The 19,681-nt window shown below is 36.1% G+C and overlaps 5 protein-coding genes, 1 non-coding gene and 1 pseudogene across 8 annotated transcripts; 4 read left to right on the plus strand and 3 right to left on the minus strand.

Annotated features, from left to right (window-relative positions):
* The first annotated feature begins 319 nt into the window (after positions 1 to 319).
* LOC106346773 (dihomomethionine N-hydroxylase-like) lies at positions 320 to 2,828 on the plus strand. The gene is made up of 3 exons (XM_013786207.3): positions 320 to 1,378; positions 1,668 to 1,941; positions 2,216 to 2,828. Exons 1-3 carry the CDS (start codon positions 398 to 400, stop codon positions 2,581 to 2,583), a joined length of 1,623 nt encoding a protein of 540 aa, XP_013641661.2. The 5' UTR covers positions 320 to 397; the 3' UTR covers positions 2,584 to 2,828.
* Positions 2,829 to 3,160: 332 nt separating this feature from the next.
* Positions 3,161 to 4,173, plus strand: LOC106346770 (mediator of RNA polymerase II transcription subunit 22b-like). The gene is made up of 3 exons (XM_013786205.3): positions 3,161 to 3,406; positions 3,561 to 3,626; positions 3,817 to 4,173. Exons 1-3 carry the CDS (start codon positions 3,224 to 3,226, stop codon positions 4,048 to 4,050), a joined length of 483 nt encoding a protein of 160 aa, XP_013641659.1. The 5' UTR covers positions 3,161 to 3,223; the 3' UTR covers positions 4,051 to 4,173.
* LOC111197983 (serine/threonine-protein kinase RHS3-like) lies at positions 4,172 to 7,172 on the plus strand. The gene is made up of 3 exons (XM_013786200.3): positions 4,172 to 4,402; positions 4,641 to 5,239; positions 5,598 to 7,172. Exons 1-3 carry the CDS (start codon positions 4,364 to 4,366, stop codon positions 6,490 to 6,492), a joined length of 1,533 nt encoding a protein of 510 aa, XP_013641654.2. The 5' UTR covers positions 4,172 to 4,363; the 3' UTR covers positions 6,493 to 7,172.
* Positions 6,747 to 6,819, minus strand: TRNAR-CCG. The gene has a single exon. It is a non-coding gene; the product is annotated as a tRNA-Arg (tRNA).
* Positions 6,938 to 9,803, minus strand: LOC106346766 (thiosulfate/3-mercaptopyruvate sulfurtransferase 1, mitochondrial-like). 3 transcript variants are annotated; one of them, XM_013786196.3, is made up of 13 exons: positions 9,670 to 9,751; positions 9,493 to 9,583; positions 9,232 to 9,411; positions 9,051 to 9,110; positions 8,863 to 8,925; positions 8,431 to 8,555; positions 8,164 to 8,326; positions 8,001 to 8,060; positions 7,754 to 7,812; positions 7,569 to 7,650; positions 7,420 to 7,483; positions 7,266 to 7,333; positions 6,938 to 7,171 (listed from the first exon to the last, which is right to left on the minus strand). In XM_013786196.3, exons 3-13 carry the CDS (start codon positions 9,349 to 9,351, stop codon positions 7,067 to 7,069), a joined length of 969 nt encoding a protein of 322 aa, XP_013641650.2. In that variant the 5' UTR covers positions 9,352 to 9,411; positions 9,493 to 9,583; positions 9,670 to 9,751; the 3' UTR covers positions 6,938 to 7,066. The 3 variants fall into 3 exon arrangements, with proteins under 3 accessions (XP_013641650.2, XP_013641649.2, XP_013641651.2); XM_013786195.3 differs by having other exon boundaries at positions 9,493 to 9,803; XM_013786197.3 differs by lacking the exons at positions 9,232 to 9,411; positions 9,493 to 9,583; positions 9,670 to 9,751 and having other exon boundaries at positions 8,427 to 8,555; positions 9,051 to 9,103.
* A 3,500-nt stretch (positions 9,804 to 13,303) lies between these two features.
* Positions 13,304 to 17,013, minus strand: LOC125610225 (annotated as a pseudogene).
* Positions 13,841 to 14,362, plus strand: BNAA06G11060D. The gene has a single exon (XM_013789821.1). It carries the CDS (start codon positions 13,841 to 13,843, stop codon positions 14,360 to 14,362), a length of 522 nt encoding a protein of 173 aa, XP_013645275.1.
* Positions 17,014 to 19,681: the final 2,668 nt, after the last annotated feature.

Here is a 19,681-nt window from a genome sequence, read left to right on the forward strand (position 1 = left end):
TATTCTCCATTTCTTTCAATCAATTTGCCATTTTATAAAGACTAATTATCTTCTTTTATTTTTGGTAAACCAACTTAAAAATTGCTTTCATTTAGTTAAACTTTACTACATCACTTATACAACCGCATGCATATATTTTGATAACAAACGTTCAACTTTAAATCAACCTAAGTATAATAGTTTATTATTCAACATGATCAGTCGCTGGAAATTAGATATAAAATATATAAACGTGATTTCCTTAGTACCTACCCATAAGCCCAAACCCTCACGTGAGCATCACATGCATGATATCGAATCTATAAATACTTAAAACACAAGAGACAGATTCACAAACTTGTTAGTGTTCATTGCTAACGAGCACACAACTCTCTCTCTACTCACACACACAAACATCATGACAATGATGATGAGCCTTACAACATCATTACCATACCCTTTTCAAATCCTACTAGTCTTTATCTTGTCCATGGCATCAATCAGTTTGCTTGGCCGAATACTATCAAGACCCACAAAAACCAAAGACCGGTCTCGTCAGCTTCCTCCTGGACCACCAGGATGGCCCATCCTCGGCAATTTGCCCGAACTAATGATGACTCGTCCTAGGCACAAATATATCGACATCGCCTTGAAAGGGCAAAACCCGGAGATCGCATGTTTCAACTTCGCCGGAACACACGCCATCGTCATAAACTCTGACGAGATCGCTCGAGAAGCGCTTAAAGAGCGAGACGCCGACTTCGCAGACCGGCCAAATCTTTTCAACATGAGAACCATCGGAGGCAATCACAAATCAATGGGGAACTCACCCTACGGTGAACAGTTCATGAAGATGAAAAGAGTGATCACTACGGAGATTATGTCCGTTAAAACATTAAACATGTTAGTAGCTGCGAGAACTGTTGAAGCGGACAACCTCCTTGCTTACCTTCTCTCCATGTACAAACGGTCTGAGACTGCTGACGTTAGAGAGTTCTCGAGGGTTTATGGTTACGCTGTGACCATGAGATTGTTGTTTGGAAGGAGACATATCACGAAAGAAAATGTTTTCTCCGACGAGGGAAGGTTAGGACAAGCGGAGAAAGATCATCTTGATGCGATTTTCGAAACCTTAAACTGTTTGCCGAGTTTCTCTCCGGCGGATTACTTGGAAAAATGGTTTAGAGGTTGGAACATTGATGGTCAAGAGGAGAGGGTGGTAATGTACTGTAATAAAGTTCGCAGTTACAACAATCCGATCATTGACGAGAGGGTGGAGCTATGGAGGGAAAAAGGTGGGAAAGCAGCTGTTGAAGATTGGATTGATACTTTCATTACGCTAAAAGATGAAAATGGAAAGTATTATATCACGCCGGATGAGGTCAAAGCTCAATGCGTTGTAAGTAAACACTATACTATTTTACTACTATAATTGATTATATAACATTAGACAATTACAAGATATTAATACAAAATACTATGATCATCGAAGTAATACATTACAGTATATATATACACTACTGATACTATTGAAAATGGCATTAGGGATAGTTATACATGATTTTTGTTTCAAAAGAAATATATCTACTAAAAATAATATTATTTTTTTTTTTTGTATGGAGAATCAACTTTTATTAATTGTTTTAGGATCCCACTAAAATCTATTGTTTGATGTTTTGTTTCTGCAGGAGTTTTGTATAGCAGCGATCGATAATCCGGCAAATAACATGGAATGGACACTTGCGGAAATGTTAAAAAACCCGGAGATTCTCAAAAAAGCTTTGAAGGAGTTAGACGAAGTGGTGGGAAGAGACAGGCTTGTTCAGGAATCTGACATACCAAATCTAAACTACTTAAAAGCTTGTTGCAGAGAAACATTCAGGATTCACCCTAGTGCTCATTATGTCCCTACACATGTGGCTCGTCAAGATACCACCCTCGGGGGTTATTTCATTCCCAAAGGTAAAAAGTTGTATATTATCTTAGGAATTACGTTTTTACAATAGTTAAGGTTATGCGTGGTTAGATTATAAAATATTCCACCAACCGTATATATAAGGAATATTGTTGATATTTTTACAGGTAAATCCATGACAGTTTTTTTTTTAATTATGATGCATCTGAATATTCCACACATACACATAAGAAAAAGATAAAATCAAACATGTAACCAGTTGAGCCACCAATAATTTGATATGATACATATATTAAGAAAGTATATATTGGTTTTGGACAGGTAGCCACATTCATGTAGGGCGTCCAGGAATAGGCCGGAGCTCCAAAGTATGGAAAGATCCATTGGTATACAAACCAGAGCGTCACCTCGAAGGAGATGGAATCTCGAAGGAGCTTTCTCTGGTCGAAAGTGAATTGCGTTTCGTGTCGTTTGGTACCGGTCGGCGTGGCTGCGTCGGTGTCAAAGTCGGGACGATCATGATGGTTATAATGTTGGCTAGGTTTCTTCAAGCGTTTAACTGGAAACTCCATCCTGGTTACGGACCGTTAAGTCTAGAGGAAGATGATGCATTGCTTATGGCTAAACCTCTTCTCTTGTCCGTTGAGCCACGCTTGGCACCCAACCTTTATCCAAAATTCTGCCCTTGAGAAGAAAGAAAAAACACATAACAGAAAAAGGAAACAAGACAGCCGTTGTTTCTCTGTTATATCATACAACGGTTCATCTTTTCTATGTTATATTCACGTGACTTCAGTTTGTTGTTGTTTAAGACTGTCCTTGGCCAAATATAGCCATTGTTTCATGTGTGTGTGTTTTTCCCCTCTTATATATCAAGTCTTTTCAAAATTTCGTGTACCTCTGTTACTTAATAACAATTAAACATTTCGAGTCACGATAATTATAGCTAAAGAGCTTAGCGACGATCAGGTTGACTTGAGAATGTTTATGGATTACAATACTAAAAGGTGATTCCACCAAATAAAAGAAGGTGTTTCCATACGTAGACAGTAGTACAATAGTAATGTCAGTGACATGACAACAATAAGATCGTTCCACTTCCACATGCTCAGGCTAAACGTGACTACCTACCCAAAGTATTCATCTACTGTTAAATATAAACTCGGAAAGTAATGGGCTCAGTATATTAGGCCCAGTAATAATTTCAGTAGTTCAGGCCCAAGAATCATTTAATAGTTTAGGCCCAGTATATATACTTTCAGACCATAATCTCGCTTTAATCCTCCGTCCGTAACAAACTTTTCTTCTGTTCTCCGCAAGGACAGAGTAATGATGATGAAGAACAAAGCCGGTGGTGCCGGTGGCGGTATGTCCGGATCCGGTGAAGGAGCCGGACCAACGGCCGCAGCAGCTGCAGCAGCATTACAGAAGCAAAAGGCGTTATTACAGAGAGTAGAGACTGACATCACATCTGTCGTCGATAACTTCACCCAAATCGTTAATGTCGCGAGGGTAAGTGATGTTCCTCCCGATTTACAGACTTGAGATCAATCTCAAATGCATAAGAATAGACTCGATTGAAGACTACCACCGTTGTATTGGCCAAAGTTTTAGTCTTTTTACTCGGCTGTTAATTGAGTTGAACTTGTTTGGTTTTTTTGGGTAGGTGAGCGATCTTCCGGTGAAGAACTCGCAAGAAGCATACATGATGGAGATGCGAGCTTCTAAAATGGTAATTAACTGCTTGAAGATGCCACCACCATTATTAGGGTTTAGGGCAGAATCTTGAATCTGATGCGCATATTGTGTTAATGGATTGATATTGAAATATATCTATTGTCTACTTTGTTTTGCTAGCTTATATATACACTAATTGAGTTTGTTTTAACTGAGTTATTTCATTAATAATGATATGATGGCAGGTTCAAGCAGCTGATTCTATTTTGAAGCTCGTATCGGAGCTGAAGCAAACAGCGATCTTCTCTGGATTTGCATCACTTAACGACCATGTCGAGCAAAGGATCGCAGAGTTTGATCAAGAGGCAGAGAAGACTAATCGACTGTTGGCTAGAATAGGGGATGATGCATCAGCGAGTCTTAAAGAGCTCGAGGCGCACTATTACTCTTCTTCTCAGAGGTTGACTCCAGACGTTTAAGGGATTTAGTTAAATAGCCCAAATATTCAGGCTCTTAATGGGCCTTGACATCTAATCTATTTTTATTATTTCAACGTGTTTCATTCGTCTACATAGAAGGTAGATATCAATACTGTTTTTAAATTCACGACGTGCTCACCAATCATCGTTGACAATGAAGCTTTTGGTATATTCGTGACAACAAGTAATGTCGGAAACTATATGATAAAGCAACAAAAGTCATGAACATTGATGCTTTAAGTTTAAAGACCAAAGTTTTCAGTTCCCTATCACGACGCCAGGAAACTCTTTGATCTAACTTACCTGGTCGACGATGTTACTGAAGCCCGGAAGCAAGGTTGTCTCGCCGAAGGTAATCATCTCTCAATCATATCATCCTTGAAGAAAGTATCAGGAGTTATACGGATATACACATATCCTATTAGATATACATGTATAGATAAGTTTGGCTACTTAGGGTGATCTTGTGTGAATAGATAAACACAAAATATCATGTCGATAAAGACTATAAAGTTGTGTCATATACACAAACTATTTTACAGAAAGTTGTGAGACTCATAACAATAATGTTCTTTTTTGGTTACTTGCAGAAGAGTCTTCATCGTGACTCGGCCTCAACATCTCAACAACCATCTAGCAAAGATGTGGAGAAACAATTTGATCAAAAGACAAAGAAGGTTGAGGGATATCTAATAAAAACAGAGTCGTCTCTCACCATCAATCTGAATACCCGTCTTGTACACAGTACCATGAGCTCACGAAGCAATAGCATGGAAAGCACATCATCCAACAAGCCTCACACAGGAGGAGATATCAGGTGGGACGCGGTGAACTATCTGAAAGCCAGAGGAGTCAAGCTCGGTATCAGCGATTTCCGCGTCTTGAAACGGCTAGGTTACGGAGATATAGGAAGTGTTTATCTCGTTGAGCTCAAAGGAGCACACAAGACGACGTACTTCGCGATGAAAGTGATGGATAGGGCTTCTCTTGTGAGCAGGAACAAGCTGTTGAGAGCTCAGACGGAGAGAGAGATTCTGTCTCAGCTTGATCATCCTTTCTTGCCTACTCTTTACTCTCACTTCGAGACTGATAAGTTCTATTGCTTGGTCATGGAGTTTTGTAGCGGAGGCAATCTTTATTCCTTGAGGCAGAAGCAACCTAACAAGTGTTTCACAGAAGAAGCTGCAAGGTTAGTGTTCTAAAAAAATTGGTATAGTCATCTCCTAAGCACCCCATTTAGGCAGCAAATTGGTTATAAACGAAACGATTTTTCTAAAATTCAGTCTAGATAACACATGTCTAGGTGCTAATCCTTCATAAAAAACGCTTAATTGTCTAGTAATTTCTTGAACATTGACAGATACATTATATTATATGTAGTAATTTTGTTTATAAATTTATATTGAAAAGGCAAAACTATGATCTTTGTGAAACAAATAAAAATTCCAAAACTACTATTTTTGGAACAGAGTTTTTAGCATATTAAAACAGAGCAAAACCAAAGTATGGAAACACAACATGTGTTCTGTTTTGTTGCTGCTTAACAGGTTCTTTGCATCAGAAGTGCTACTAGCGTTAGAATACTTACACATGCTCGGAATCGTGTACCGAGACTTAAAGCCAGAGAACGTTCTGGTCCGAGACGACGGTCACATCATGCTCTCCGACTTCGACTTATCTCTCCGTTGCTCAGTCAACCCAACACTCGTCAAATCTCCCTCCGTCCACGTCAGCAGCGGCAGCAAAACTACCACCGGAATAATCAACGACGATGCGGCGGTCCAAGGATGTTACCAACCATCCACCTTCTTCCTGCGAATCCTCCACTCCTCCAAGAAGAACCGAAAGTCAAAATCCGACATCGGCGAGGGATCACTACCGGAACTCATGGCAGAGCCGGCGAACGTAAAGTCGATGTCTTTCGTCGGGACCCACGAGTACTTAGCGCCGGAGATTATACGCAACGAAGGCCACGGAAGCGCCGTGGACTGGTGGACGTTCGGGATCTTTATCTACGAGCTTCTCCACGGAGCGACGCCGTTTAAAGGGCAGGGGAACAAAGCGACGCTTTATAACGTGATAGGGCAGCCTCTGAGGTTCCCGGAGAATTCTCAGGTGAGTTCCACGGCGAAGGATTTGATCAAAGGTTTGCTGGTGAAAGAGCCGCAGAAGAGGATCGCGTATAAGAGAGGCGCGACGGAGATCAAGCAGCATCCGTTCTTTGAAGGTGTGAACTGGGCGTTGATCCGGGGACAGACCCCGCCGCATGTGCCGGAGCCGGTGGACTTTTCGTGTTACGAGAGGAAAGAGAAGGAGAAGGAGAAGGAGTTTTTGCCGGTGTTGGCGGCGGCGGTGGCGGACGGAGGGAAGGAGAAGAAGGTGTGTGATAAAGGTACACGTGGTGGAAGTGATCCTGATTACATCGATTTTGAATATTTCTAGCATCAACAACGAGGATCATATTTATAAGATTTTTTTTCTTTCCTTTACTTGTTACTAATGTAAAATTTTATCTATCAACAAAAAAAAAACATTGTTCACAAATGAATTTGTAACATTGAAAGTACAGGTGTGTGTGCCATATGCATCACCATTACCTTTGTATGATATGGTTAGTGTTCTAACCTGCAAAAGATTAAGGGCAAAGTGATAAAGATGAGTTAAAAGAAAAAGCATAATATAAAGAAACGAAAAGTCGACCACGGTGGGACTCGAACCCACAATCTCCCGCTCCGGAGGCGAGCGCCTTATCCATTAGGCCACGCGGCCTGTTTGTCTTACAACAAAAGTTATATAATATGAACGGTCATCTATTTTACCATCTTGTTTGGATTTTTACATGATATGTGTTTGAGAGAATAGAAACTATTTGCTGGTTTTCCGTAAGGACTTCGAATTTTTAACAATCTCCACAAAGGTAACTAAAACTCCAGAATCATAATGCAGAAAGAAAATGGACAGGTTCCAATCCGAGTCTATGACATTATGATCTTGTAGCTTTTTTCATCGGACTCTCTCATGCTGATGAAGAACCCACCTTGGGCATGTTTGGTTCCATTGCCCATTCAGTCCAAGATCCATCATAGATTGGCACATCTGTTTTTCCCAGACGATGAAGTCCCTGACCAGTAAGAGAAATCAGTCTCTCTGTTTTTTTTACCGTAAGGTCACAAAAAAAATTGACTGAATTCTCTATAAGCATACAGAAAAGTTACCAATGCCAAAATACAAGCTGTTACACCGCTTCCACATGAGGCCATGATTGGACTGTCCACGGAAATGTCTGCAAATAAACTAAATGGTGATCGCTTGGAAATTAAAAAACCTACTTAGAGAGAATGTGTGTTAACAAGATGACTTTTAGTTTACCTTCTTCTTCAAACCGTTTCTTAAGCTCCTCAGCTGGTAACAGTATTTGAGAAGAATCAAACATCTGCATACGAACATATTATCGCATTTTCTGTTGTCAAAGCGCAAAAATAATAACTGTAAGCTCTCCAATTTTTACAGTGGCTTACCTGGGGATAATGGACACACTTGCTACCGGGTATATGACCGCTTGGTATTCCTTTGCGAAGATCTGGAGCAGTACCATCAAATCTGTTAAATAGTAAAGTTTACATTTTTTTTTTTTTGGTCAAAAGTAAAGTTTACATTAGAATGCAACTTTATTCCACAATAAACAACTTTTTTGGAAGCATACCTAACTTTTGCACGTGCATCTATGTGCTGATAAGTCTTATTCTCCATATTTTCCTTGACCTGTCAATTAAAAATAGCTTTTCAAGAAAACTATCCATAAACATCTAATCTATCTATACACTTGAGTTATAACAAGAGTGACAACTTTGAATATGCACACTAGTCTGCTTCAATTTCACTCAAGATTTGATTTTGAGCAACAAAAAGAGTGATCATGGAACCAATCTTGAAGTTTAGGAAACACTAACCTGATCAAGTGTCCATACAAGATGTGGCTGGAACTTCGTCTTGAAAGTTACTGGACTAATCTGCGCAAGCAGCAAAGATGTGTATAAGCCATAAGTAACAGTAAACAGACTGAAACTGCAATTTACATTGGCAAAAAGCATTTATATGAATGAACAAACTTACTGATTGTCCTTTATAAATTTTCTCTACAACCTCACTTGCTGCATTGGCTTTCAAAATGGCATCACTTGTAGCACTAGATTCAACGTCATAGCCTGAAGCACGCCATTTCGGTAAGCCTCCATCAAGTACCCATACATTTTCATGTCCAAAGACTCTAAACATCCTGTTTTGATAAAAAACAAGGGTTCATCAGATTTGATAACACCTCCAAAAGAAAAAGTATTTAGCAAAGGCAAAAAGCTTAGGGACATGAGATCTGTAACCCACCACCAAACACGAGCTGCGCTAAAGAGGCCCTTTCCATCATACACAACCACTCCATCTTTGTTCTCGATTCCAAGAGCAGAACAAGCAGCAGCAAAAGCTTCCTCAGACGGTAGCATGTGTGGTAACTGTCACATGTGATTCAAATAATTTACAAAAAAGTATTGGTGGTTGGTTGTGCATTCATAAGACGCATAGAAGCTCAAAACCAGAAGCAATACCAAAAGGTTTTAATAGGAAAGTTCTAAAGAAAAAGGACATTCGCAATCAAAATTAAGTTGACAATATTTTCCACTTTAGTATCTGCAATCAAGGGTATACTTTCTGTTAAGGTTTCACTCGGACATGAATCATAATGGTGATGGTCAACAAGTTAGAAATAAACAACATGGTAACATCGTCTCTAAGGGAAAAAAAAAGACCGTGATAGCTTACATTAGTTCTTCTATCTGATATTCCATCCAAATCAAAGAAGCGAGCACCTGGAATATGAGCAACCTGTAGAAGAAGGCAGCATACAAGAAAATCAAAATAAAGTCTTGTCTTAATTTTAATCCAGATCAAAGGCTTAAAAGCTTTTATTTATTTATTTAGTTATCTAACAAAAAGTACATAGTCCTTACTTGATACTCTTGGATTGGGTTTCTTTGCTCATGTGGCATGTACCATGTGGCATCCAACACCTGACCAGACAAAGAAACAACTTACAATAAGATTAATAATCATTGGAGACGACAAAGTCTTGAAGAAATGTGAAAATTACAATCATAATAATCCATTACATCCAAAAAAATAGCTGTTTACCTTTATATCAGCCTCTCTGAGATTAGAGTGGAGCCAATCAACAGAAACAACTGGTTCTTTGGTAGACATGGATGATGTCGCGTAACCAGCTTTTGGTCCAACTCCAGTAGAAGAAGCCATAACTCGACCAACGTAGGGAGCTGAATAGGCAGAGCGTAACTGTGAGCTGAATGCTCTCTTCTGAAATTACCATCGTTACAAAATATTCATCTCAAACAACAAAGGAGAGAATAATCTCAAATCGAATTGATTAGAACTTACATTCAGAACTGTTGCGAAACCACGAGACTTCTGCGGGAGAGTAGAAGATAGAGAAGGATTAATCACGCAGCGACCAGCTACCAAAAAAGTTCTTGACAGAAGGGTCGAAGCCATATAAGTGCAGAGCAAAACAGTTGTTAGAGTTTTAAAGCCGACAACTTTCTGTCAGATTCTCACCGGGAACCAAAGCTGGCAACTTTCTCTCGAGCGTTGTTATTAACGATGCTGCTTCTGATCAGTGTTCCGACACCTTATCCGGACTTTGATTGGTTAGTTAGTCTGTTCTCTTTATTAAACGTAAAAATGCTAAAGCTATATATAATTTGGTCTTTGATCATCTTTTATCCATAGGCCCATTAAAGGCACAAATCTTCTAGCCCAGAAAATTTTGATGGTAATTTTTGAAAATTCTGATTAAATTTTCTGATTTTTTTTTATTATATATAATACCGATTGAAGTATTTTATTTATAATTTTTTTACTATGGAAAAAAACAAAGTTAGTATAAGTAGTTTGGTATTAGCTTATTTTTGTTATTGACAATCTATTTAAATTTAAAGTTTAATTTTATCATTCATATTTAATTTAAATACTTATAAAGTTTAAGTCTTGATATTTTTTTATCATATTTCATAAGTCTTAACTGGTTAGAAAAATTGTTAAATTAGTCTAATTTTTATTTTTATATTTTGTTTGTAAAACGAAAATAAAAATAAAGACAAATATGTTTTTAAAATGTGTTTTAAAACATAAAACATTTTTATACTTTTCAATAGCTAATATATTATTATATAATAAAATAAATGAATTTATTAATTCATGGTTAATAATAATATAGTCAGCTGCTAAAACCAGATACTTACGGGTATATAAATGATTGTTTTGTAATTCTTTCAGCCTCCAAATCTAATCGTCAGCGGCTGATAAAGAATGGGGATCACGTCATCCACCGAGCCCAATTCTAGATACCACCTGTTCACGTTAGAGAAACTCCACCAACTGAAAGAGGAGAAATTGGAGGACATGCCGGAGAAAAGAGAGTTGGAATACAAGCAATATCCGAAGCTTCTCAAGACGTGTGGTGGAACGGGATCCACGCCTTATTCCCCACCAAGGGAGAATTGTCAATAGGTCCTCCAAAGGAAGGAGGCACAGAGATGGACGAGGACGACCAAGTATTTGAGAGGTTTTCAGATTTCATGAAAGAAGGTGGTTGCAAAAAGTCTTTTAGTGCTCTGGTAGAGTACTGTCTTGAGGACACACTTAAAGTATGGGTAAGTGTAAGGAACACTTGCCGATTCTGAAGAAGTGAATGGATGCTCGCATTAGTTACTATGAGCCGATTCTCGCTCTTGCGAAAGCTAAAGAGGAAAAGGCCTTCGCATTGCAGAAGAGCTGGCTGCCAGCGAGCAAGAGGTTTTCAATATTGGCTTGTGGAAAATTTGTTGCCACTTTTGCTTTACTAAGGAATGAAATAATACTTGTTTTTTTTTTTCATGGTTAATATTAGAAGATATAATTTCCTTTGAAGTTAGATTACGTTTCTTTATGTCGACGAAGTGAAGAAATATTGTCTTGTTTATGGTTCCTTCTAGTCCCAACCTTTTTTCAAGAAGGTACAGTACGTGTCAGGATTTATATGGATATACACATATCCTATTGCGCAATTGTCAATAATAGCACTTTTTGAAGTTTATGTCTCAAAAATAGCACTAGAAGGAGAAAGTCACAAAAATGATATTCATTAAAGGGTAAAATATCTCTTATATCCTTGGTTTAAAATTAAATAAACAAACAAAAATAAATAAAAATGAAAAAAATGAAAAAAAGAAATTTTTTTTATAGTTTCAGATTATATGTTTTCAGATTCGATTTTTTTTTATTTTTTTATTTTTTTCGAAATTTTTTTTTTTATTTTTTTTCAAATTTTCTTTTTATAATTTAAAAATACTTTTTGAAACTGTTTTTTTAATTTTTAATTTTTATTTTTTATTTTAGTATTTATTTTTTATAAAATTTTAAACCCTAATTCCTAAACCCCCACCCCTTAACTCTAAACCCTAAGGTTTGGATTAATTAACCCAATGGGTATAAGTGTATATTTACCTCTTTAATGAAACCTATTTTTGTGACTTTGAATCTTGAATGCTACTTTGGGAACAAAAACTTGGTTTGGAGCTATCCTAGTCTTTTTCTCTATCCTATTTACCACCCTTCTTTGTTCAATACTTTTTACAGTTTTTGGAAAGGACATGTTTCTTCTATCATCACTTAATGGTTATATATGTATGAGAAGTTTGAAAGAGATTACTATTAAAAAAAAAAGATATTACAAGATCTGATTTTGTTTGTATTTTAAAATTCTACCAAATCTCTCCTCAAAATCTTGGTCAAAGTCCAAAAATCCAAATATCTCAGTTAAATTCCACCAAATATGAAATCCTAAAACTTTTCCAAAATAGTTCAATAAGCCCTTAGTGTTTGGTGTGATAAAGCCTAAATTTCTAGGTTAAAGGTCGGCGACTTAGGCCCTGTTCGTTTGCAGGTCGCTAGCGTCAGCGACCAGTCCTAGCGACTAAACGCTGTTCGTTTGGTGGTCGCCGGTTCTGCGACTGATCGCCGCGACCAGACGCCAGCGTTCGGCGTTCAAAATTTTTGATCGCTGAAAATTTCAGCGTTGCGATTGAAAACCAGCGACCAAAAAAAAAATAAAATAGTGTAAAAAGACAAAAACACCCTTGATCTATTTTCAAAATCACAAAACAATACCCTTAGCCCTAAATCTCTTTACGCCTTTCGTCATCATCGCTCCTCCTCAGCTCTCTCACGCAGGCTACCATCAAAGCTCAAAGGTCAGTTCTCTCTCTCTTTCTCTCTCTCTCTCTCTCTCTCTCTCTCTCTCTCTCTCTCTCTCTCTCTCTCTCTCTCTCTCTCTCTCTCTCTCTCTCTCTCTCCTTTTCTTTTCAACTTTCAGGCAGTTCTCTCTCTGATTCTGATTGGAACTCAGGTACGATCGATCTCGACCTTTCACTTGAGAGATTTAGGAGGGTTTAATACTGAAATCAGTGAGATGGGCATGTTTCAAAATGTTGTCTTATTGTTGTACCTGTAAGAAAATTGCATAGTTCTGGGTTTTGGGATTATAATATGTTTTGATCATCTAAGTTTTTGGGATTATAATATGTTTTGGGTTTTTGGGATTATAATATGTTTTGCAGAGATGGGTTTTCGATTTGAATTATTAAAAGTCCTTGATCATGTCTTAATATTGCTTTGTTCTTTCACGTATGTTTCAGTTTTAGTTTCATTAGAGTTATGTTTCAGTTTTGCTTTCTTAATGACACTGTCTATGATTGGTTTAGAATGTGTTTGTATATTATTAGTTCTTCACCTTTGATTCACTTTCATTTGTATTATCTTTTCAGGTTTAGACATAAATCACAGCAAGACAACAACTAGACAAGAAGAATGGTTAATAATGATATTTTGTTTTAAGCTTATGACTTTTGTTTCATTTCTTTTGTTATGACTCAGATTGTAGTATTTTTTAATTCAATTTTGGTGCAAGTACCATGTTGCAACTCAGCGAGTAGATCAAGTGTGTCAGTTGAGAAGAGAGGTCAGACCTTAGAGTCGAGAGTGGAATGCAAAGTTTTCAAACTAGGGATGAGTCTTGAATTAATCTCAGTTGCAGCTGCAATGTGTATGACCTAGGAAAAAAAACAAAATCAATAATAGAGAGCCTCAACAAACAGCGATAACAATTAAACGAATAAGCTGAAGCTTACGGTATGGAAAGTGTCGTTAGAAGACTGGGATCTGTTGACATGGTCATTAGGTGTGGCAAGAGAAAAGTACCTCATTAGCATTTGATTTTTAGTTTTTAAATTTGAGTTTATATTTAGTTTATTAATATGAGTTTATTTACAAGATATGTATAAATTTAAAATAAAAACTGAGTAACTAAAAACGAATTAAAAAAAATAGAAATAATTGTAAACATATTTTTGTCAAAAATTAAATAAATAATTTAAATGTAAAGATCTGGTCGCAAGCGACACCGAAACGAACGACGTAGCGACAATTGCGATCAATCGCTGCGATCAACCGCACGACATGGAAACGAACAATCCAGCGACAACCGCTGCGATCAACCGCGCGACATGGAAACGAACAACTATCAGCGACATCAAGTCGCAGTCGCTGGTCGCTGACTCTAGTCGCTGACGCTGGCGACCACCAAACGAACAGGGCCTTAAACTAGCTAGGGTTTGTACGGGTATATAAATCATTGTGCTGTCATTCTTTCAGGCTCTCTAAATCTAATCGTCAGCTGCTCTGATAAAGAATGGGGATCACGTCATCCACCGAGTCAAATTCTAGATACGACCTGTTCACGTTAGAGAAATTCCACGAACTGAAACTGAAAGAGGAGAAGAATCTGGACGACCATCCCGACAAAGAGAAAATACTAGAGATGGCCCAAGTTTCTCTACAAGTATGGTGGAACGGGCTCCACGCCTTATTCCCCACCACCAAGGGAGAATTGTCAACAGACCAAACCAAGGAAGGAGACGCAGAGATGGACGACCAAGTATTTGAGAGGTTTTCCGATTTCATGAAGGATGGTGGTTGCAAAGATTCTTTTAAGTCTTTAGTAGACTGTCTTGAGTCTAATCCAAGAATGGCAAAGTGTAAGGAACACCTTCCCGTTCTGAAAAAGTGTATGGATGCTCGCATTAATTACTATGAGCCGATTCTCGCTCTTGCGAAAGCTACAGAGGAAAAGGCCTTTGCCACCTTCGCCAAAGAGGAAAAACGAAAGATGGACCTGGCTGCCATGAACCGAGCTCAAGCTGGGGGTGACTGAAGTAAGAGGTTTTTAGGTTTTCAATATTGGTTTGTGGAAAATTTGTTGCCACTTTTGCTTTACTATGCAATGAAATATATACTTGTTTTTTTCATGATTTTTATTAGAGATATAATTTTTTTATAATTATTATTAGAGAATTTGCTCTGAAGTTCATTACTTTTCAACGAAGTGAAGAAATATAGTCTTCCTTGTGTTTGCTTGACTTGAACGTGAATTGTCAGACCTGTGTTCCTTCTAGTCCCAAAACATTTTTCAATAATATATCAGGATTATACGGATATACACATATCCTATTAGATAGATATACATGTATCTTATAAGTAGATAAGTATAACATGTAATTGGCTACTTAGGGTTTGTGTGAATAGCCTAATAGGTAAATACAACATATCATATCGATAAAAGTTTTGCCATATACACAAACTACTTTACAGAAAATTGCGACACTCATAACCATAATGTTCTTTTTGGTTGCTTGCAGAAGAGTCTTCATTGTGATCAAACCAGAAATCTCATTGCATCTGCCCTTTGTATAATCTTCGTATAAGATTGTTAACACGTAACTGTAACAGTTAACACATAGTTACGGAAACAATTTATCACATAAAGAACAGAAAAAGCAGGGTTACCAAATAAAAATCTTATTGGTAATGATTCAGTAAAAATCTTCTCGTGACTCACTGAGTAGATCAGATAACATTTTATAGTAACTTCTTCTTCTGTTCTACAAGAAAACTCCCACAACGTGTTGATTGCTTGGTGGGATGCGATTTGGTACACAATTGAGAGTAAAACTTCTTAAAAGAACTCAAGCCTTCTTTATTTGTTTGTATTTAAAAATCTTAGCTGCTGAATCAATTTCGAGAAAATAACAATTAATCTTTATCAATGTATATTTCTGGATGGTTGCAAGCTGATAGGGTTACTTGGTTTCAACACAAAGCAATCTTTTGCCTGAAATTTTTTAATGCATATCTACATTTCTTCTCTATTGCAACTACATGCACCCACCTGATCTTATTATTTTACTAAAAGTGCCAAGAATATACCTCTATCGTACATCGACTTCACTGAGGATAGTCAGTACTTTGAGTTCCTTTATGGCTTCATTAATGATTTATCAGGATCTTGTAACTCTCCAAGATTGATGATGACGATGATTCTATGTTAGCATCACTATGCTGTTTTTGTTGGCTATCGTTTTCTTCTATAACCCGAGTTCGCTTTCCAGGTAGTTGAACCATTTATCAACTTCATCTCCTTGAGAGTCTTGATGAGCCCTTGGAGTCAAACTGTTCTCAGGTTGTTGAAATGAATTTGAACCATTAACGAATCTCCATATGTCAGGATCTACATCAAAAGGCATCTCCAGCAGCTCTGGTTTGTCTACCTCTTATAACATCCTCGTAAATTCATTGTAACCTTGTAAAATGCTTAAAACGTTGGAACCACCAAAAGACATAGAAGCATTAGGAAATGACTCTTTAAAGGTCTCTTCTCTACTCAAAGAACCTTTTGTTGCCACTTCCTCATCGGGATTAAGGTTGGTGTATGAGATCAATCTTTTCTTGAGATGGGTATACCACGCATTCTTTATCACTTTGTATGTTCGTCCTGGCAGTTTAGAAGCAATCTTTGACCACCTGAAACCAAAATGCAAAAAAATATTGTCAGAATCCAAAAACTTTGAGCCCAGACAAGACATTAACAAAATAACACATACTTGCTTCAATGCTCTGGTGAAGTTCAGTGATGGTTTCTTCTTCCTCCACGCTGAAATTGCCACGTTTCACATCAGGTCTGAGGTAATTAATCCATTGAAGGCGACAACTCTTGTCTCTTGTCACACCTCAACAATCCTTCATTGCAATTGCAATTGCATGCATATATAATATAGACACGAGGAAACAGAACCAGAAGATTACAAAAAGCTTAAGGAAGACCAAGGCTTTATGATCAGAAACATTACCAGCTTGTTCAGGGGGAGAGATCTCCAATTCTCATATGACCATACTTGTTAATGAAAGAGATGAGTTTCAAGTCTTCCGTCGTAGCTCCATGGTCCTCTCTTCACTTTGGTTTTGTCACAACATGGCGCTCTTCTTTGCCCATTCTCTATACTATCTCACATACACACTTTTGATGATTCATTTACCAGATTCAAAAAATATTTATCTGATCATAAATTACAAACTATATAATCAATCACAATGTACTACTTTTCTTTCAGACACTTTATATGCAATCACAATGTAATTGAAATTTATAGGAAGTGTAAAATCAAAATTGGAAATATGAATGGATGTGTGATTGGAGTTACAATTTTGTTTTACAAAAACGTAGACAATGGAAATATGGTATATCCAACAGAACATTCTTAATTCATGTCTTTTTTTTGACGGCTAATTCATGTCTTATTCACAATATATTTTATTTTAAAAAATCAGGTGCAAAAATTCAAATCAAAAACATTGTCAGTAGGAAATACTCTTGGGTTCTAAAAAAAATATCAATATTATAATTAGGTGATAATTGTTTGAATGACTTTTAGTTTTTGGTTTTTGATTTTGCAGTAGTTTTTAGATTTTGAAAAAACAAGAATGGCGATTTTGGTTTTTAGCTTTAGATTTTTGTTTTAAAAATTAATAAAATATTTATTTTAATTTTTTTAGTTTTTGATTTTACAGTAAATTTAGTTTTTAGAAAAAAACGTATGATAATTTTTCAGGTTTTAATTAATTTTAGTATATTTTAGTTAATTATTTTTGTTTGAAATTGAAATAAAAATTAATAACAAAAATAAAACAATAAAATAAATTTTTTGATTTTTTTTTATTTCTTTGCATTTTTTTTCTAAAGTTTGATTACTGATATATTTCAGTTTTTCTATTATTTTTTCAAATGTTAACTTTTAATTTAATTTATTTTTTAAACAAACTTAAAATTACTATAAAAAAATATCACAGTTTTCAATAAAATAAAACCAATAGATTATTAACAAAACATGCAAACTTAAATGGTCTAGCCTTTATTTCCATTTTCAAGATGACAGGCGGCAAAAAAGTCCACATGTCTCTACCGCTGAAAGTAACTTCACTTTAGAAACAGAAAAATCGCATAAAAATTTTTGAAAGTGTCACTTATTAGCACTTTATAACTTGAAATTTTTTCACTAACACTTTTAATTTTCAAAGTGACATTTTTATCATAAAAAACCTTCAAAGAAGAAAAATGACCAGCTGAATTGGTTAAAAACAATTTTTTTTCAAAAAATAATTATTTAATTAATAAATAAATAAATAATTTAATAAAAATCGAAAAAATAACAAAAACACTCATAAATTAAAAAAAATGTGAGAAAAATAAATAAAGATTTAGAAAATTAAATAAAAAATAACTCAAAAATCAAAAATAAATAAGATCAAATTAAAATACAGAAAAAATAATAAATTGAAAAAAATGAAAATTCAAAAAAAAAATTCAGTTTCAAATATAATGTCTGAAATTATCATTGGAGATATGCCAAAAACCGTCATTGGAGATATGGCGGAAATGAACGGTTTTTAGCATATCTCCAATGATAATTTCTGACATTATATTTGAAAATGAATGTTGATAAAAAAAATATTTGAAAATGAATTTATTTTTGAATTTTCATTTTTTTGAAATTTATGATTTTTTTTTATTTTTCTCTATTTTAATTTGATCTTATTTATTTTTTCTATTTTTTATTTATTTTTTAATCTTTATTTATTTTTCTTATTTTTTGCTAAATTTTTTGGTTTTTATTAATTTTTTTTGTTTATTTTATTAATTAAATAGTTATTTTTTGGAAAAAAAAAACTGTTTTTAACCTGTTCAACCGGTATTTTTCTTTTTTGGAGGTTTTTATGATAAAAATGTCATTTTGAAGGTTAAAAGTGAACTTCAAAATTTAAAGTGTTACTAAATGACACTTTGAAGGTTTTTTATGAGATTTTTCCCTTTTGAAACGACGTCGAGCTGGTCCAGCTCCGACCGCCAGGTGGCATTCTTCTACGTTTCGTTCGTCATCACAGTCTCCTCTGTAGTGTTCTGGCTTCTCAGTAGAATTTCCCGAAGATCAATTTGAATCTTCATCTCCTTTTCTCTGCTCTTGTCGTCGACGTTCTCGAAAGAGTCTTTCGCGCTTATGCCTTGGGCATGGTTTGTTGACATGACATGCTACTGTAGTTTCTAAATATATTTTACGATTTGAGTTTTATTTTCGCTGAGATGGGTTGACTCGTCTTCGTGTTTAATGTGGAATTCGATTTGAATATGGCAAGCATGTTGCTTACGGATGCTGTAAACGATGTGTTCTATATCAATGTATAGAGTCTGGTTTAGTTTATTGGTATTATGATTTCATTTGGTTTACAATATCAGTCAAGTAATAAACTAAACCGAACTGATCTTGTAAACCAAATAAAATCATAATACCAATAAACTAAACCAGACTCTATACATTGATAGTATGTTCTAAGAGCATGCGCATCGACGTATTTAGAAGGGGTCATGGGCTCGGTATCATATGGGCCAAAATTAAAAAAAAAAGAAAAAATTGATTTAAATGAGTGATCCGGTTCATGGGAGTGAACCCGTATGATACGGGTTTATGGCACGTGTCGACGCAAGAGTGGCCACGCGGTATCGCGTCGAAGCGGAGAAAAAAAGGGAATCGCGTGAGAGGAATCATTTTCTCTTCTCCTTTCGAAAACTAGGGTTTCTCTATCTCGGAGGCGATTTCTCGTGCGACGCCGACTGTGGGTGATTTAGTGGTTCTAATCGACGGCGCACTCTCTCCCCGACGAGCTAAGGTCCTAAAGCCGAGAAATTTGCACAAAAGCAAGAATCCGCCAGAAAAGATGTCGAACGGGCTTTTGGAGTATTGCAGTCGAGGTTTGCAATTGTTAAAAACCCAGCTCTACAATGGGACAAGGAAAAGATAGGAAAGATAATGAGAACTTGTGTCATATTGCACAATATGATTGTAGAGAACGAACGACACGGATACGCTCAAATAAATACTTCTGAGTTCGAATCAGGAGAGTCAAGCAGAAGTTCAAAGGTGACAACCAGAGAAAGTATTCATGCCGGTGATATGTTAGCCATGCGCAGAGAAGTCCGAGATCAAGAGAAGCATGCTCGTTTGAAAGCTGATTTAATGGAAAATATTTGGCAAAAGTTTGGTGATGAAGATGAATAAACTTTGTTTGTTTTTCTATTTCTCAATTTATGTAATCTAATCTTTTAATGTATTGAATAAATAGTTTTCAAAAATTTAATAATATTTTG

The sequence above is a fragment of the Brassica napus genome, chromosome A6 (genome assembly GCF_020379485.1).
Source record: "Brassica napus cultivar Da-Ae chromosome A6, Da-Ae, whole genome shotgun sequence".
In the NCBI taxonomy this organism is placed as follows: domain Eukaryota; kingdom Viridiplantae; phylum Streptophyta; class Magnoliopsida; order Brassicales; family Brassicaceae; genus Brassica; species Brassica napus.

Coding starts and splice junctions, on each gene's coding strand:
- LOC111197983 (XM_013786200.3), top strand. CDS start 4,364: ATGTTACTGAAGCCCGGAAGCAAGGTTGTCTCGCCGAAG. Junction 4,403..4,640: donor GCAAGGTTGTCTCGCCGAAG/GTAATCATCTCT, acceptor GGTTACTTGCAG/AAGAGTCTTCATCGTGACTC. Junction 5,240..5,597: donor TTCACAGAAGAAGCTGCAAG/GTTAGTGTTCTA, acceptor GCTGCTTAACAG/GTTCTTTGCATCAGAAGTGC.
- LOC106346773 (XM_013786207.3), top strand. CDS start 398: ATGACAATGATGATGAGCCTTACAACATCATTACCATACCCTTTTCAA. Junction 1,379..1,667: donor AGGTCAAAGCTCAATGCGTT/GTAAGTAAACAC, acceptor TTGTTTCTGCAG/GAGTTTTGTATAGCAGCGAT. Junction 1,942..2,215: donor GGGTTATTTCATTCCCAAAG/GTAAAAAGTTGT, acceptor GGTTTTGGACAG/GTAGCCACATTCATGTAGGG.
- LOC106346770 (XM_013786205.3), top strand. CDS start 3,224: ATGATGATGAAGAACAAAGCCGGTGGTGCCGGTGGCGGTATGTCCGGA. Junction 3,407..3,560: donor AAATCGTTAATGTCGCGAGG/GTAAGTGATGTT, acceptor TTTTTTGGGTAG/GTGAGCGATCTTCCGGTGAA. Junction 3,627..3,816: donor AGATGCGAGCTTCTAAAATG/GTAATTAACTGC, acceptor ATATGATGGCAG/GTTCAAGCAGCTGATTCTAT.
- LOC106346766 (XM_013786195.3), bottom strand. CDS start 9,606: ATGGCTTCGACCCTTCTGTCAAGAACTTTTTTGGTAGCTGGTCGCTGC. Junction 8,327..8,430: donor AGCGCAGCTCGTGTTTGGTG/GTGGGTTACAGA, acceptor TTATCAAAACAG/GATGTTTAGAGTCTTTGGAC. Junction 7,651..7,753: donor GATGCACGTGCAAAAGTTAG/GTATGCTTCCAA, acceptor ACTATTTAACAG/ATTTGATGGTACTGCTCCAG.
- BNAA06G11060D (XM_013789821.1), top strand. CDS start 13,841: ATGGGGATCACGTCATCCACCGAGTCAAATTCTAGATACGACCTGTTC.